The 16,703-nt window shown below is 36.1% G+C and overlaps 1 protein-coding gene across 1 annotated transcript in view; it reads right to left on the bottom strand.

Moving 5' to 3' along the window:
- The window catches only part of CCDC152 (coiled-coil domain containing 152), a 30,512-nt gene extending 14,060 nt beyond the window's left edge, over window positions 1–16,452 (bottom strand). The window contains exons 1-3 of the mRNA XM_003792959.3: window positions 16,412–16,452; window positions 14,141–14,238; window positions 11,475–11,580 (exon numbers count right to left, since the gene is read on the bottom strand). Coding sequence (XP_003793007.1) covers window positions 11,475–11,580; window positions 14,141–14,227 — 193 coding nt within the window. The 5' untranslated portion in view covers window positions 14,228–14,238; window positions 16,412–16,452. The remainder of the gene's footprint in view (window positions 1–11,474; window positions 11,581–14,140; window positions 14,239–16,411) is intronic.
- Window positions 16,453–16,703: the final 251 nt, after the last annotated feature.

Below are 16,703 nucleotides of genomic sequence, written 5' to 3'. Positions count from 1 at the left end.
TCAGCAAATTGAAAATAGCCATGCAACTGAAAGTATATTAGATGTTTGAAGAATGTGTATTTTTAAAATGTGAACACCAGATGGCTCTCTGACTACATTTTTCTGCTGTGGAAACTAGTTTGATTATTTCTTCATAAGGTAAAGTAGCATTCACTTATTGAGAATGACAACTTTTAAATCTCTTGGCAAACTTTAACCCACATTATCTTTTCTATTGTATTTTACCAAGTAATTTGAGGAATACTGTCCTATTAAATTCTTCCTAAAACCTATAGTTCAGAATATAAAGTTATTTCTTATCCTATATAATTTAGTAAACCAATGATCATTTTGAGCTCAAATTTAGGCTCTAATGTTAATGTAGTTGGAAACATTAAATGAAATTGTGAATGTAAAGGATTTTCTGCAGTACTTACCCTCAATACTAATATCATTATCATTTTAAACTGGCAAAGAGATTATTTATCTATCATCAAATGTAAATTTAAAAATGTCTAGACATCATACCTGATTTTTGAATAAATTCAATCATGTGTAGTTTGCCCTTGCTCCCTAAGTAAATTAGTATACACTTGGCTCTATAAGTTGTCATTCTCACTTGTTCTTTTACTTTTGCCAAGTATTATCCATCCCCAAAGGATTGTATTTCAAATAATACAAATGATACACAAGTGTGATAGAAAGATCCTCAACCTAGCCAGTTTCCATCTCCCTAAGGCAGGCACTATTACCAGGAGACTATACATTTCCAGAGATACACAAATACAGTATATGGGAGAGAAAATATTTTTGTTTGTGCAAAGATGTAATTTTATATAAAAATAATAGCACAATATTCTGAACATTGCTGTTTTTATTTACTATATCTGGGAGATTATTCTGTATCACACAAAACTACTTCATTCTTACTATCACCTGCATAGTAGTTCAGTAGATGAATATATCAAAATTTATTTAACAAGATCTCCACATTGAGGGCCGAAAAAAAAAAGATCTCTATTGACAGTTTAGATCCTTTTTATCTTTTATAAACAATGTAGTAATAAATGTATTCATCACTTTGCATTCATAAAAGTGTATCTTTAGCACATATTCCTAGAAGTGTAATGGCTAGGTCAAAGGACATGTGAATTTGCAGTTTTGATAGATATTGCCAATCTCCTTTCCACAGAAGTTTTACCTTCTAGCAATATATGAGAATCATTGTTCTTTTACTTCTTTGCCAATACAATATTAAAGTTTTGATTATTTTCTATCTGATATACAAATGGTATTTCACATGGAATTTTTATTTTTAATGTATTTTTAAAATTTTTTTGTGAGGGTACAAACAACCAAGTCACAATTTTGGAATCTGTTGTAGTTGTGTTCCATACCCCAAAGGTGTGTCATAGACCCCTACCTTGTGTCCTTTAAGTAGGAGCACACCAATCCCCCTCGTTTTCCTTCCCCCAACTTGAATAAAATTAAGTTTTTCTCTTATGTGGGTATGTGTTAGATCGTCTACTGGCTTCATAATAAAATTGAGCACATTGGATACTTGCTTTTCCATTCTTGTGATACTTTATTAAGAATGTATTTCATCTCCATCCAGATTAATGGAAAAGACATAAAGTCACCATCTTTTCTTCTGGCTGAAGAAATATGTACTCCATGGTATCCATATACCACAGCTTGTTAATCCATTTCTGAGTTCATGCGCATTTAGGTTGTTTCTACATCTTGGCAATTGTAAACTGAGCTGCAATAAATATTCTCATGCAAATGTCTTTATGATAAAATAATTTTTTTCTTTTGGCTAGATGCTTAGTAGTGGGACTGCGGGGTCAAATGGGAGGTCTAATTTGAGTTCTCTGAGGAATTTCCATATTACTTTCCAGACAGGCTATAATTAGTTTGCAGTCCTGCAGTAGTGTAAAAGTGTCCCTCTCTTACCACATCCATGCAAGCACCTACAATTCTGGGAGACTGTGATGTGGGAGGTTCTCATCGAGGTTAAGTGATATCTCAGGGTGGTTTTGATTTACATTTCTCTGAAGATTAGGGATGATGAGCATTTTTTCCTATGTTTTTTAGCCATTTGCCTGTCTTCTTCAAAAAAGGTTCTGTTCATGTCTCTTGCCTGTTGATAGATGGGATTGTTTGGTTTTGTTGATTAATTTGAGTTCTCTATAGATCCTAGTTATTAAGCCTTTCTCAGATTCATAATATGCGAATATCTTTTCCCATTCTGAAGGTTGTCTATTTGTTTTAATTGTTGTGTCCTTAGCTATGTAAAAACTTTTCAGTTTAATTAAGTCCCATTTGTTTGTTTTTACTGTTGTTGTGATTACCACTGAAGTCTTTATAAAATCCTTTCCAGGCTAACACCTTAAGAGCTTTTCCCACACTTTCTTCTAGGATTTTTATCATTTCATGCCTTAGATTTAAATCTTTTGTCCTTCTTGAGTCAATTTTTCTAAGTGGTGAAAGGTGAAGGTCCAGTTTCAGTTTTTTACATGTGGTTAGCCAGTACTCCCAGCACTTGAATATTTATTGAATGGGGGTTCTTTTTCCCAGTTTATGCTTTTGTTTGGGTCATCAAAGATCAGAGGGCTATAAGAGATTGGTTTCACATCTTGATTTTCTATTCCATTTCATAGGTTTATGTCTCTATTTTTGTGCCAATACCACGAGGTTTTGATAACTGTAGATTTGTAATATAGCCTAAAGTCTGGCAGAGTGATACCAGACTTTGTTTTTACTACTAAAAATTGCCTTTGGCGTACAGTGTTTTTTTCTGATTCCATACAACAACAAAAAAAATTTTTTTCCAGTTGTTAAAAGTATGATGTTGGTTGTAAAGGACACCAAGGGACAGACGACCTCTAAGCAATATGATTTGCAGCTGAGGGGTGAACTATTGGGCGATTTGTCCACAGGAACTCCTTATGGAGAAAGAGCCTGTGCCCTCAGCACATAGTCATTGTTAATTACTCCCCTCACCTGTATCATTCCGTGTCAATAAAAGGCTGGTGCGGAGGTTGCTCCGGGCTACCGGAAAGTAAGGGCTAGCCCGTCTTTCACAAGCTTGTACTTCTAATCTGCCTCTCACCTGGTTCTTTCCTGTGCTAACCGAGACCAGGGCCACAGGAGCCTGATGGGTCATGACAGTTGGTATTTTAATGGAGATTGCATTAAATCTGTAGATTGCTTGGGTAGAATAGATGTTTTAACAATGTTGATTCTTCCCAGCAAGAGTATGGTATGTTCTTCCATTTGTTGATGTCTTCTGCTATTTCTTTTCTTAGGGTTTTGCAATTCTCTTTGTAGAGGCCACTTTACCTCTTTATTTATTTTTTTTTGACACATTACAAAACTTTATTGGCTTGTTAAAAATGAATGAGTTCAGCAAGTACATTCATGGTCTATCCACATTATTAAAACAGCACTAAAAATAAAACATAAAAAATGATTACCCATTATTTACAGAAAATGTGAAAAGATGGCTTTAAAATCTGGAACATTATAGGGGAAGAAACAGGGTATCCCTTTACCTCTTTAATTAGGTATATTCCTAGGTATTTCATTTTCTTTGAAGCTTCTGTGAAGGGAATTGTATCTTTGATTAGCTCCTCAACTTGGCTGTTACTAGCAGCCAAATTGTTACTACTGATTTGTGGACATTTGATTTTATACCTGAAATGGTACTGTATTTTTTGATCACTTCCAGAAGTCTTGTGTTTGAGTCTCTGGAGTTTTCTAAGTATAAGATCATTTCATCAGCAAAGAGCAAGAGTTTGACCTGCTCTGCCCCCATTTGGATGCTCTTTATAACCTTCCCCCATTTGGATGCTCTTTATATCCTTTTCTTGTCTGACTGCATTTGCTAGAACTTTCAGCACCATATTGAATACTAGTGGTGATAGAGGACATCCTTGTCTGTTTCCTCATCCAAGAGAAAAGCTTTCAGTTTTACTCCATTCAGTATATGGAGGTTGTTGTACATGGCTTCAATCAGTTTAAGAAATGTGCCACCAATGCCTATATTCTTAGGTATTCTTGTTAGAGAAAGATACTGAATTTTATTAAATGTTTTTTCTGCATCTATTAGGAGGGTCATATAGTCTTTTGTTTTTGCTTCTATTGATATGGTGAATTACATTTACAGACTTGTTAAACCAGCCTTGCATCCCTGGGATGAAGCCTACTTGATTATGATGTGTAGCTGTAAGTTATTGGCTAAGATTTTATTGAGCATTTTTGCATCTATATTAGTGAAATTGGTCTTAGTTCTCCTTTTTAGTTGAGTCCTTTCTTGGTTTTGGAATCAGGGTGATGTTTGCTTCCTAGAACATGGGGAAGTTTCCTTTCTTTTCTTCTCAATCTTTTGGAATAGGTTTTGCAGTATAGGTACAAGCTCATCTTTGAAGGTTTGATAGAATTCTGGTGTGAAGCCATCTGGTCCAGGACTTCTTTTTTGTTCTTGTTGTTGTTGCAAGAATTTTTATTGTTTCTTCAATCTCAGTGCTTGATATTGGTCTGTTCAAGAGATCTATTTCTTTCGGTTAAGTCTAGGCAGATGGTGTGATTCCAGGTATTGGTCTATTTTCTCCACACTGTCAAATTTCTGGGTATAGTGTTTATTGTAGCAGTCAGAGATAATCTCTTGTATCTCAGTGCTATCTGTTGTTACTTTTATTTTTAATTTCTGGTTGAAGTTAATAGACATTTTACTTTTCTGTTTCTAGGTTTTTTTTGTTTTGTTTTGTTTTTTTTTTTAGAGACAGAGTCTCACTCTGTCACCCTGGGTAGAGTGCTATAGTGTCACAGCTCACAGCAATCTCCAACTCCTGGGCTTAGGTGATTCTCTTGCCTCAGCCTCCCAAGTAGCTGGGACTACAGGTGCTTGCCACTATGCCCAGCTGTTCTGTTTCTAGTTAATCTGGCCAAAGGTTTGTCAATTTTATTTATCTTTTCAAAAAACCAACTATCTGTTTCATTGATTTTTCTGGATGAATTTTTGTTTTCTATTTCATTTATTTCTGATTTAATTTTGTTATTCTTTTCTTCTGTTTGACTGGATTGCTATTCCTTTTCTATTTTCTTAAGATCATTCATTAGATTATTGATGTGTTCTCGTTCTGTTTTTCAGATACAGACATTTAATGTGATACATCTCCTTCTTAGAACTGCTTTTGCAGTATCCCACAGGTTTTGGTAACTTGTAGTTTCATTGTTCTTACATTTGGAGAATTTAATAATTCCCTCCTTTATCTCTTCCTTAAGCCAGCTCTCATGCAGCATAAGGTTATGTAATTTCCATGCCTTTGTGTGGGGATGAAAATTTTTGTGGGAGTTGAGTTCTACCTTTATTGCCTTGTGATCTGAGAAGATGCAAAGTATATGTCAATTCTTTTAATTTTGTTCAGGTTTGATTTGTGACCTGGGATATGATCTATTTTGGAGTGTGTTCCATATGCTAATGCAAAGAACGTATATTCCTCAGCTTTGGGATGATGTGTTCTGTATATATATATTAAGCCCATTTGTTCAAGGGTTGCATTTAAGTCCCTCGTATCTTTGTTGAGTTTCTGTTTAGATTATCTGTTCAGTTCAACCAGAGGGGTGTTCAAGTCCCTGGATATTACACTGTTATGGGATATCATGTTGCTCAGACCAATCAAGGCCTGTTTCATAAATTTGGTAGCATTTAAGTTAGGTGAATAAATATTTAGAATCGAAATGTTCTTTTGATGTATTGTTCCCTTGACCAGTATAAAGTGATCATCTTTGTCTGTCTTTAGTTGCTTTAAGTCCAGTTGTATCTGAAAGTAAGATTGCAAATCCTCCTTTTTTTCTGATTTCCATTTGCCTGAAATATTGTTTTCCATGCCTTTACCCTTAATCTAATTTTGTCTTTCAAGGTTAGGTGTGTTTCCTGGAGACAGCATATGGATGGCTTGTGCTTTTTTAAATTCAATCAGCCAGCCTGCACCTCTTCAGTGGGGAATTGAAGCCATTAACATTTATTAAAGAGAATTGATAAGTATAGTGGCATTCTATTCATCTTATGTTGTGAGGATCCATTGCTTAGTTTTATCCTTTGTGCTTTCCACAACGTCAGAAAGGATAAAAAGTTCTGTTTTTTAGTTTGTGTTTACTTTGCTGGTCCATTGTGTGATGGCCAGTGTGGGGAATAGGTCTAAGTATTTCCTGTAGAGCTGGTTTTTTTCTGAATTTTCTCAGTGCTTGTATATATACAAATGATTTTATTTCTTCCTTCATTTGAAGCTTTATTTAGGATACAGAATTCTGGTCTAAAAATTATTTTGGTTAAAAGTAAAATTATAAAGATTAAAGGTAGCTGACCATTTTCTTCTGGCTTGGAAAGTTTCAGCTGAGAAGCTTGCTGTCACTCTGATGGATCTGCCCCTGTAAGTCAATTGGTGCTTGCTCCTGGATGTTTGCAGAATTTTGTCGTTCATCTTGACTTTGGACAGTCTGATTATAATGTGTCTTAGAGATGCTCTAAATGTGTTGAGACAATCCAGATTTTGATATCCCTCTAAAAGGAGCATTTCAGAATCTTTATCCTTGGAAGTTTTCTTTTATGATATCCTCCAGTAGGGCTTCCATTCTTTTGGCATGTCCTTCTTGCCCTTCAGGAATACATATAATTTTATGTTTGAGTGCTTTGTCAAGTCCCATAATATTCCTAGTGAATATTCTGCTTTCTCTCTCCTTTTCTGCCTCTTTAACAGCCTAGGTTAGCTCAAGAGCTTTATCTTCTAGCTCACAGATTCTTTCTTCTCCATGGTCTAATCTGTTGATACTTTCTACTGCACCTTTAATTTCCATGATTGACTTCTTTAAGTCCTTACGAGCCACCATATCCTTTCTACATTCTTCATATCCTTTGTTCATTTTTTTTGATTCTGTTTTTCCACTTTCTTGTCAATTCCCTTTGTTTTTACCATCCATATTTTAAATTCTCTATCTTTTCCATTAATTCTTTATAGGTGGAATCCTCTGCAGTAGCTACCTCATGATTCCTTGGGTGGGATTGTTCTATTCTGGTTTTTCATGTTGCTAGATTTTTTCTGTTAGTTCTTCCTCATGTGTGCTTTCTTCTTATTCACTTTCTTCCCCTACTTTTTCCCTCTCACTGCCTCCTTTACTTTAAATTACCTTGTCTCAGAGCTTAAGTGTTGAAGTGATCCTTTCGTATAAGGCCAAAAGGAAAATAAGAGTAAAGAGTGAGAAGGGAAAAAGAAAAGAAAAAGAAAAAGTGGAAGAAAAAAGGAGAGTGGGATAAAAGGAAAAAATTGAAGAAAAGGAGAAAAAAATGACAAGAGAGAAGAGAGTGATAGGAGAAATGGTGGCACTTGGTGGGGTGCTTTAACCATACCCACAGCTCTAAAACTTTGTGGGTGTCCTGGGCTGGGTGAGTCCCTCAATGTCAGGAGCTCCTTACCAGCTAAGGCAAAAGCAAAACCCAAGCTCTTCCTTATATAGAAAGAAATCAGCAGTGGGTACCTGCAATACCTTCTTTCCAAAGGCCAAAGCTAGACACACACCCAATGCAGTGAGCTTGTGGCCTCTGTGAGCCAGACTAATGAGGTGACACCCCCAGCCTTCAGAGAAGAGGAAAAACATGAAAAACAAATAAAATAAATAAAAAATTAAAAATATAATTGTCCAAGATATAGAGGAGGAAAAAAAGAGATATCTTAGGGGTTGTACGAGAAATTTATGTAGGAAAGATGAAAAAAGTAGAAAAATCTCCACCAAAAGATAGAAAAATGAGAGAAATAAAAATGAAAGAAAGAATAAAAAGGGTAGAAAACTGTAACAAAAGTAAAGGAGCACTTGCTATTGAAAAAAACCCAAACATCCAAACCAATAACAAAAAAACTATTAAAAAGGGGAAAAATACAAAAAGAAAAAAAAACAAACAAAAAATTGAAAAAAAGCAGAATTGTAGAACAATATACAATGTATCCATGAAGTTCATGTGCAATTTGAAATTTACATTGTAATGTGTATACAAACTATGGACACCCTGTGTGTGTGTATTGCAATATATTGCCTGGACAGCAGGTTGTCAGGAGCCAGAGAACACACGGTGGATTTACCATATATGATGGGGGTCAGAAGCCACTCTCTAGTTGCAAAGGAGATGGAATCTTATCTTCCTGACTTCTTTGGCTTCAATCGGGTCTGGTCACTTTGTCAGCATTCAGTCCTCAGAGGACTGGGGTTCCAAATCTCTCTTTCCCAGGAGGTCCATCAGACAGTGTCCTGACAACAAAGTGGTCCTCCTAGGGAGTGTGGTGTCCATTCAGCTCACCCCAAGGATGGCAGGTCAAGCTCAGCAGACACTCTAGAGTCAGTCATGCACTAGGATCCCAGGACTAACCTTCCCTCACTATCAGTCTTCCCACAATGGTGTGGCCCTACCAGCAGCCAAATTGATGGGAGAATCATCCTGCCTGACGTTCAACCCTAGCTGTAGGATGCTGTTCGAGTCTACTCGCTGCTCCAGTGAGCAGCCCAGCCCAAAATCAAAATACTGCAGGACAACCCTTTCTTATCCCCAGACCTCCACAAGAAAGCCAGATTGTGCCTATACCAAGCAGTCTGCCTTCTAGGTTGGTTTTCCTCAGCTCCAGACCTCCTCATAGGCTCTTGAAGTCTCCTGCCTCACTGTGCCCCCAGAGTGATGTTTCTGTGCAAATTTACCTAGCCAGAGGTGGCTGAAGATCTCTCTCTTTTGTCTCACCATGAGTATCCGGCAAGGTGATGTCTCTATTCCACCATCTTGCTCTACCCTCCACAGTTTAGAATTTCTAAGGAGAAGGAGATGGTGCATCTGAACAGTTGGTCCTCCTGCCCATTGCTGAAGTGGCCGCTCTCACTGATCCACACCTGCTGCTTCTCCTCTAGCCATGGCAGATCACTCACATAAAATTTTTAAATAGAGAGTTCAAACTTCTTTTTATACATTTACAAGTTATTTGATTTTCATTGTCTGTTACCTACTGGATTATGTTCTTTAACTATTTTGCTATTTTACTTGGTTTACATCTCTTCTTTTTTTTTTTTTACTACACAAAGTTTTTCCATTATTAAAACTCAAATATTCACAAGAGAATGAGAAGGTAAGCAAAAGACTGGAGTAAATCTTTGCAAAACATATCAGATACTGGACTTGTTTCAAAAATATATAAGAAATATTGAAAGAAGTAAATCTAAAAAGTCTACATACTGTGTGATTCCAATGATATGACAATCCAGAAAAGGAAAAACTATGGAAACAGTAAAAAAATAAGGTTACTAGGGGTCCAGGTGAAAAAAAGGAAGGAAAGATGAATAAATAGAGCACTGAGGATTATTTAGGGCAGTGAAACTATCATTCAGTATGATATTGCAATGGTGGATACAAACCCACAGAATGGACAGCTCAAAAAGTGAGCACTAATGTAGACTGTAGACTTTAGTTAATAATGCAAGATGTTAATAACAGAGAATCTAGAGGGGATAAAATAATGAGAACTCTGTATGTTTAATTTTTTCTGTATATCTAAAACTGCTACAAAATATGCCTATTAAATTTTTTAAAAGTCAAGCACATAAATTATCACTTTTACATGTTGTATCAACACTTAAAAGATCTCCTCTGTTACAATATAAAAAATCTATATTCTCTTCTAGTTCTTTTGTAGTTTAATTTTTGACCTTTAATAAACTATTTTAGGGTGGTTTTAGATGTACATAAAAATTGGGATGATATTGAAGAGTTTTGCTTAGTTACCCCTATTACTAATATCTTACGTTAGTGTAGTACATTTGTTACAGTTAAGAACCCATGTTGATACAAGTATTAATTAAAATCTATGTTCAGAATCCCTTAGTTTTACCCAATGTCTTTTTTCTATTCTAGGAGCCTATCTACCACATCGCCTTATGTTTATTTGTCATGTCTTCATAGGCTCCTCTTGGCTGTGACAGTTTCTCAGAGTTTATTTTTGATGACCTTGACAGTTTTGTCAAATACTGATCAGGTAATTTGTAATGTTCCTGTATGGGAATTTTTCTGATGTTTATTTCATTATTACTAGACTTGGGTATGGGTTTTGGGAAGGAAGACTATGGAGGTAAAGCATCATTTGTATCATATTAAAGTGCCATGCTGATCATATACTATCAACATGCTATCACCTTTGATGTTGACTTTGATCCTGTGGCTGAGATAGGTATTTATTAGGTTTCTCTACTTTGTAGTTACTTTTCCTCCAGCACCACCCTTTCCATACAATATTCTTCACTATAGTTTAGAAAGTCAGGAAATTGAGCCCATATTCAATGTGTGTGAAGACATTCTCTTTCTCTTTGAGGGCAAATTACCCACATAAGTTATTTGGAATTATTCTGCACAAGATATTTGTCCCTTTACCCCCAATTATTTACTTATTAAATCATTTATATCAGTATGGACTCATGGATATTTGTTCTTTGGGTTATGATCCAACACTACTTTATTTTCTTTCTCAAATTGTTTCAGCTTTGGGTGGTGCCTGTGGCTCAGTGAGTAGGGTGCCGGCCTCATATACCAAGGGTGGTGGGTTCAAACCCAGCCTGGCCAAACTGCAACAAAAAAATAGTGGGGCACTGTGGTGGGCACTTATAATCCCAGATACTTGGGAGGCTGAGGCAAGAGAATCACCTAAGCCCAGGAGTTGGAGGTTGCTGTAAGCTGTGACACCATGGCACTCTATTGAGGGTGATAGAGTGAGGCTCTGTCTAAAAAAAAAAAAAAATTGTTCCGGTTTTGGCCCTTGAGAGCTCTTTCAGTTGGCTCTTGTGTCCCTTTTGACATACTCCCATCATTGTTGAGTAGTTTTCATTTTCTTTTTGAGTGCTTTCTCACTTTCTGGCCCTACAAGATGCTTCAAGCTTATCTTATATATTTCCCGTCCCAATCCTAGAATGAGCCATTTCTCTAATATTTATTAGAGAATAAGATTAGAAACCAAGATATATTCTAGACATTAGGTATGATCATAGCTACTGGAATATTATTGCTTCTAAAGCCCTCTTGGTTGACAGAGCAAGAAAACATATGGCTTTATTTTTAAACTAAAATTTCCAAATGCATCTGATATTTATTTTGCTGTAATTGTGAAGCAGAAAGTAGAAATTCAACTTTTTTCCCCCATGGTTTATAGGTCTGTAGTGAGCCTCTGATGTACATATCTTAGCTGGGTAGAACGAGACAGATTATTTGACTTTTATTCTGTGTCTCTTCATTAGTTAAGTAGAGTAATAATACCTGTGCTATCTGTCATAATAAGGATAAAATGAGAAGATAGTCTGAAAAGTTCTATATGAATTTAAAATACTTTGCAAATGTATGGTGTAATATTAATCACTCTTAAGCTAAAAAGTACTCTCATTAGAATTAGTGTTTCTTCAGGCAGCAAAGAACTAACCTTCTTTAATTGAGACCTCCTTTGTTTGCATTACTTTTAATAAACTATTAGTCTTTTCCAACTGAATATCCAACATATTGTTCTTTCCACTGGTTTCTATCATTTTCTGTAGAAGAAACAGAATATAAATTATTACAAAATTAATGCTGTTAATTTGATTCTTTTACTAAGAATATGAAGAATAATGAAAATGCAAATCATTTACTACCTGAAAAACTAATAATTAAATCTGGCATATACAGTCATGAGCCACATAATGATATTTCAGTTAAGGGTGGACTGATATAAGTGGTCCCGTAAGATTATAATGTAGCTGCCTTATACAGATGTACTGTTTCTCATCGTTTATACTGTATTTTTCCTATACCTTTTCAATGTTTAGATATACAAATACTTACCTTTGTGTTACATTTGCCTGTGGTATTCAGCATAAAACATACTATACAGGTTTGTGGCCTAGAAGCAGTAGGTTATACTATAGAGCGCATGTGTGTGGGAGCCTAAACCAGTTAGGTTTTTGTTTAAGTACATTCTGTGATGTTTGCACAATAATAAAATTGCCTAATGACACATTTCTCAGAATACATCCCCATTGTTGAGTGATGCAGGACTGTATTTTTAAATAAGTCTACTTCCTGATTTTTAATTTTAAATGTAATATGGTAAATATTAAAACAGATTTATAGTTATCAAAAGTAAAGGTATGAAAAGTAAAGCTATGACCTAACTTAAACCCCTTTATTTCCAACTGTTCAATCCTCAGTCCCGTGGTAACAATTCCTTCTACATGTTTCCAAAATATTTTATGAGTATACAACTACAGAAAAAGATCATACTATATTTTGTTCTGCATCTTGGCTGTTCTACTTAGCACTATTATCTGGGAAATGATGTATTTATACATAAGTATAAATAGATCTACTTCATTCTTTTTAACAGCTGCATTAAGTTTCAATTAGTCTCTTATTGACTAATTTGGGTTGTTTCTACATTTTCCTTTTTGCTATAACAGACAATAAATAAACATTCTTGAACATATATCTATTTGGTATCTTTGTGTATAACATCATAAGCCTCCATGTACTCTTCAAACAGCTTTAAAGAGTTTGACTGTACAATTCATGAACAGTCTTACATCATCCATATCTTTACCCACTTCCCTAGACTACTTATGAATTTATCTCAAGGCAACTCCCTGACATTATATTATTTCATTTATAAATATTACCATCCATATGTATCTCTAAGAGATAACACACTTTTGAAACATGATCACAATGCCATTATCACATCAGGAAATGAATTATTTCATATTTAAAATGTTTAAGAATACAACAGATGTTTCCAAATTAATCTCCAAAGTATTGTACTAATTGTTTTCCCAATCAACAGTGGTTCTTATCTCTTTCTCTAGTCTCTCTTATCATTGTTCAAAAAAAGCTCATAGCTACCCATCACCACGAAAAATTTTTCATTATGGCATTTTCTTGGTGTGTGTGCTGGGAAAAAGAAGGAAGAAATAAGAATGATGAGTAAAGGATAGAAAGCAGAGGTATCAATCCCCTCCCATGACTGCTTCACAAACTCCCTCTCCAAATCTTTAATTTATCCTCCTACATTTTTTCAATAGCCATCCCTACTCCTTTCCATGGCAGAGGAGGGAGAAAAACCCAACATACACTTGTGGGTTTGGTCTATCATTTGTCCAAAAGGGGAAGAGGGACTTTAAATGGGTTTACTTTTAGGCAAGAGAGAAGTGAAAGGGAACAGAAAAATAGGAAAGACTAAAAACAGAAACATTAGTCATATTGATAAGAGATTAATGGATATGTCTACATTAATTCTTACTGAAACTATTCCTGAGTTTATGGACATCCTGGACATTTAAGTACAATAGTTCCTCTTTATCTGCAGGGGATACCTTCCAAGACCCCCAGTGGGTGCCTGACAATATTTGAGTTTTTTCCTATAATATATTCTATGATAAAGTTTAATTTATAAACTAGGAACAATAATACATTAAAAACAATAACTAGTAATGAAACAGAACAATTGTAACAATATTTCATAATAAGAGTTATGTGAATGTGGTCTCTCTCTCCCACAAAGTATCTTTCTATACCATAATTACTCTTCTGATAACTAAGACAGCTATTAAGTGACTAACAGGCAAGTAGCCTATAACAGCCTAGATATGCTGGACAAAGGGGTGATTTACATCCAGAGCAGGACATACGGGGATGAAATGAGATTTCATCATGCTACTCAGAATGATGCATGATTTAAAAGTTATGAATTGTTTATTTCTAGAATTTTCTATTTAATATTTTTGGACTGCTGCTGACCTTGAGTAACTGAAACTGCAGAAAGCAAAACCTTGGACGGAGGGGGGACTACTATATGTATTTTCTCTTTGAATTTGGCAAAAGTAGAGCAATTATTTGTTCCCCCACTCTAGAAACATTTTGATGTGTTAATACATGAATCAAGAACAGATATATTTTAAATACATATTTTTAAGCTAAGAGAGGAAGAGCTTAGCAAAATACACTGTCATTGTTACTTTGCTCATTTTTTGTAGACTTTTCTTTCTTTCTAACTTCTTTCACTGGCAATATCAGTTCATTTCCCCTTATTTATTAGAATTGGTTGCTACCTTTACATACCTTTTCTATTTGTGAGAAGTCACGTATCAGTTTGTCAAGATTCACGCTGCTAATCTTTTTCTCACATCCTTCACTGCTTTTATCCATTCCTGAAACTACTGAAGAGTAGAGTTAAAAATAAATAAATAAATACACAAATAAGATCTAACACATCACAATAGTGGTCATAACTTAACCACTACAAATAGTATTTCTGTATTCTACTTGTAGAGCACCTATTTGAACTCCATTGTACTCATTGAATTTTTGTTATACCCAGCATTAATAATGGTCAAATGTATCAAATCTTCTCTACCATTTACCACTCCCATCCAGCCAATTTGTTTAGATTTGTTTCTGTAAACAAATTAGTGCAATGATGTGCCTATGCAGAAATTATTTGATCTTAACACACAATAAAATGAATAATACCATTGCCACCATTTATCCCTTTGCCATCAATATGGCTAGACCTAAAAGCTGATACTTTAATTAAATCTGAGGCGTGATTTTTTTTTTTCCTTTGCAGTTTTTGGCCAGGCCTGGGTTTGAACCTGCAATGTCCAGCCTATGGGGCTGGCGCCCTACTCCTTTGAGCCACAGGCGCCGCCCTGAGGCATGATTTTTAAGTGTGATTTTTAGCCCTGATCTAAGATGTTAAAAATATTTGTTTAATGTTTGCACCACAAATATTTTCTGGTAGTGTGCATATATTTTATATTTTGTTTGATAACCTGTTTGGCAAACAGGAGACATAAGGAAATTAATGTTCATAAAGCAATCTCTCTGTATTTCTAGCCACTTATAATTTTGTGTAAAACTGGGAATAGCCAGCTGTTAAAGTGAAGAATAGTTTCAGTTTTAGTCGTATGAAACCAATCATAAGAAATTCTTCAGTACTCCGGACTCATCCAGTCAAGATGGATGACTTTTGCGGAGTGGCCAGTATTTACATTTGGAGGTTAAGTGATTATTTAGAAGAAATTAGGATTAATACAATCTGAAAGTATGAGGCAGCTGCGATTAGATTTCCTTTAGCAAAAAGGAAGGGGAAAATTCAAGTGTGAAATTCAGGTATTTTAGATTGAGGAATGAGCATGAGCCAAAATATAGTGTACGAAAGTGGCGACTATTCCAAAGTAGAAAGTACACAAAATGCCTGCAGTAACTGCTTGGGGGCATATTATTATTTAAAGGGGATTACACTAAAACAGACTACAAGAAATCATATTTTCTTCTTTTCTATATTATTTTTGCTTTAGCAACTACTAACAGTTTTTTTAAATCTAAGACAAAATTTTAGCTATGTATTTTCAGTTTATTGAATTCTATCTTCTGTATCACATATGCAAGTGAAAGCATAAATAAAATCCCCTAAATAGTTAACACTTGTTCTTTATAGCCAAAAAAAAAAAAAAATTGTAATAGCCTCCCATAATACAGTAAAATTCCTTTTGGGGTAAAATTAAATCCATCGCTATTTTATATTGCTGTTATTCTTTGATAGAACTGTACAGTCATCTTTAACACTTTAAATAAAAACATTAAACTAGGGTTTTGCCTTGGAATGTGGCTCTCGAACTAAACCCATTCTCATCTGAGCTTGGTTTTCTCCCAACTCCTTCCTCTAATAAAATCCTTGGGCTGTTTTTCCTTATAAAACCATCACTAATATTTCACTTGCTATCACTGCTTGCTATCCCTTTTGTTACACTGGCTGAGCCAGGCAATTTCATTTCTATGTGTCTTCATTGCCTTCTCTTCCAATTTCCTAGGTCAAGATCCTTTCAGCGGATATGGTCTTTTTGCTAGGAGAAATGAGGTGGCAAGCTGGCGATTCAGCGCTTGTCAAATTCTTTAGTGAGCGGCACAGACTGATTTGTGACCTTCAAGGCCCAGCCTCAACCATCCCCACAGGCAAATAACAACCCCATTTCCTTCTTAGTCCTTCTTCCCGCTGGCTTGAGTCCAGTCCTCCCGAGGGCAAATCATTCAGACCTTCCCTGCGGGCCTCCCCCACCCTCCTCACCGCTCGGGTCCCCTCCTCTTCTCCCCTGCAGCCGCCCTTCCTGAATTCTCCCTCAGAACTGAAGCTTGAGCGTCACTGCTCAGGGTCCCCTGCACCTTAAGGGCCCAACGGAAAGGTAGGGTGTGAGCTGAGGACCTGCAGGTGTGAGAGAAGTGGCTGGGGCAAAACCCTGTACCAGCCCAGGACGCTGTCAGGAAATATGATGAAAAGAATCTCCACGAAAAAGTTGGGAATTTCGAAGCCCCATAGAGTTCGGCGTGTACCTGCAGTCACTCCCGCTTTCCCGGTCTCCCTCGCAGCCGCCGCCGCCGCCGCCCGGTGCCTGGTCCGCCCCTAACTGCTGTCCGCTCTTCGGGGAAGCACGTTCCTCCAAAAAACGGGCCCCCCCTTCTCTGGCCCCCCTGGGCCCTGTCCTGGAGCTCCCACCACCAGCCATCCTTACCGCCTTGGCTCCAGCTTTCCTCAGGATCTGCGGCTTCTTAGATATTTTTGTGTGGTTTCTAGAGTGTGAATCAACACCAGATCAATCATTGTTTACCCACCCAAAGAATACGT

The sequence above is a fragment of the Otolemur garnettii genome, unplaced genomic scaffold (genome assembly GCF_000181295.1).
Source record: "Otolemur garnettii isolate 467f Iridium unplaced genomic scaffold, OtoGar3 scaffold00063, whole genome shotgun sequence".
Lineage (NCBI taxonomy): Eukaryota > Metazoa > Chordata > Mammalia > Primates > Galagidae > Otolemur > Otolemur garnettii.
This window is presented reverse-complemented; position numbering and strand designations above follow the sequence as displayed.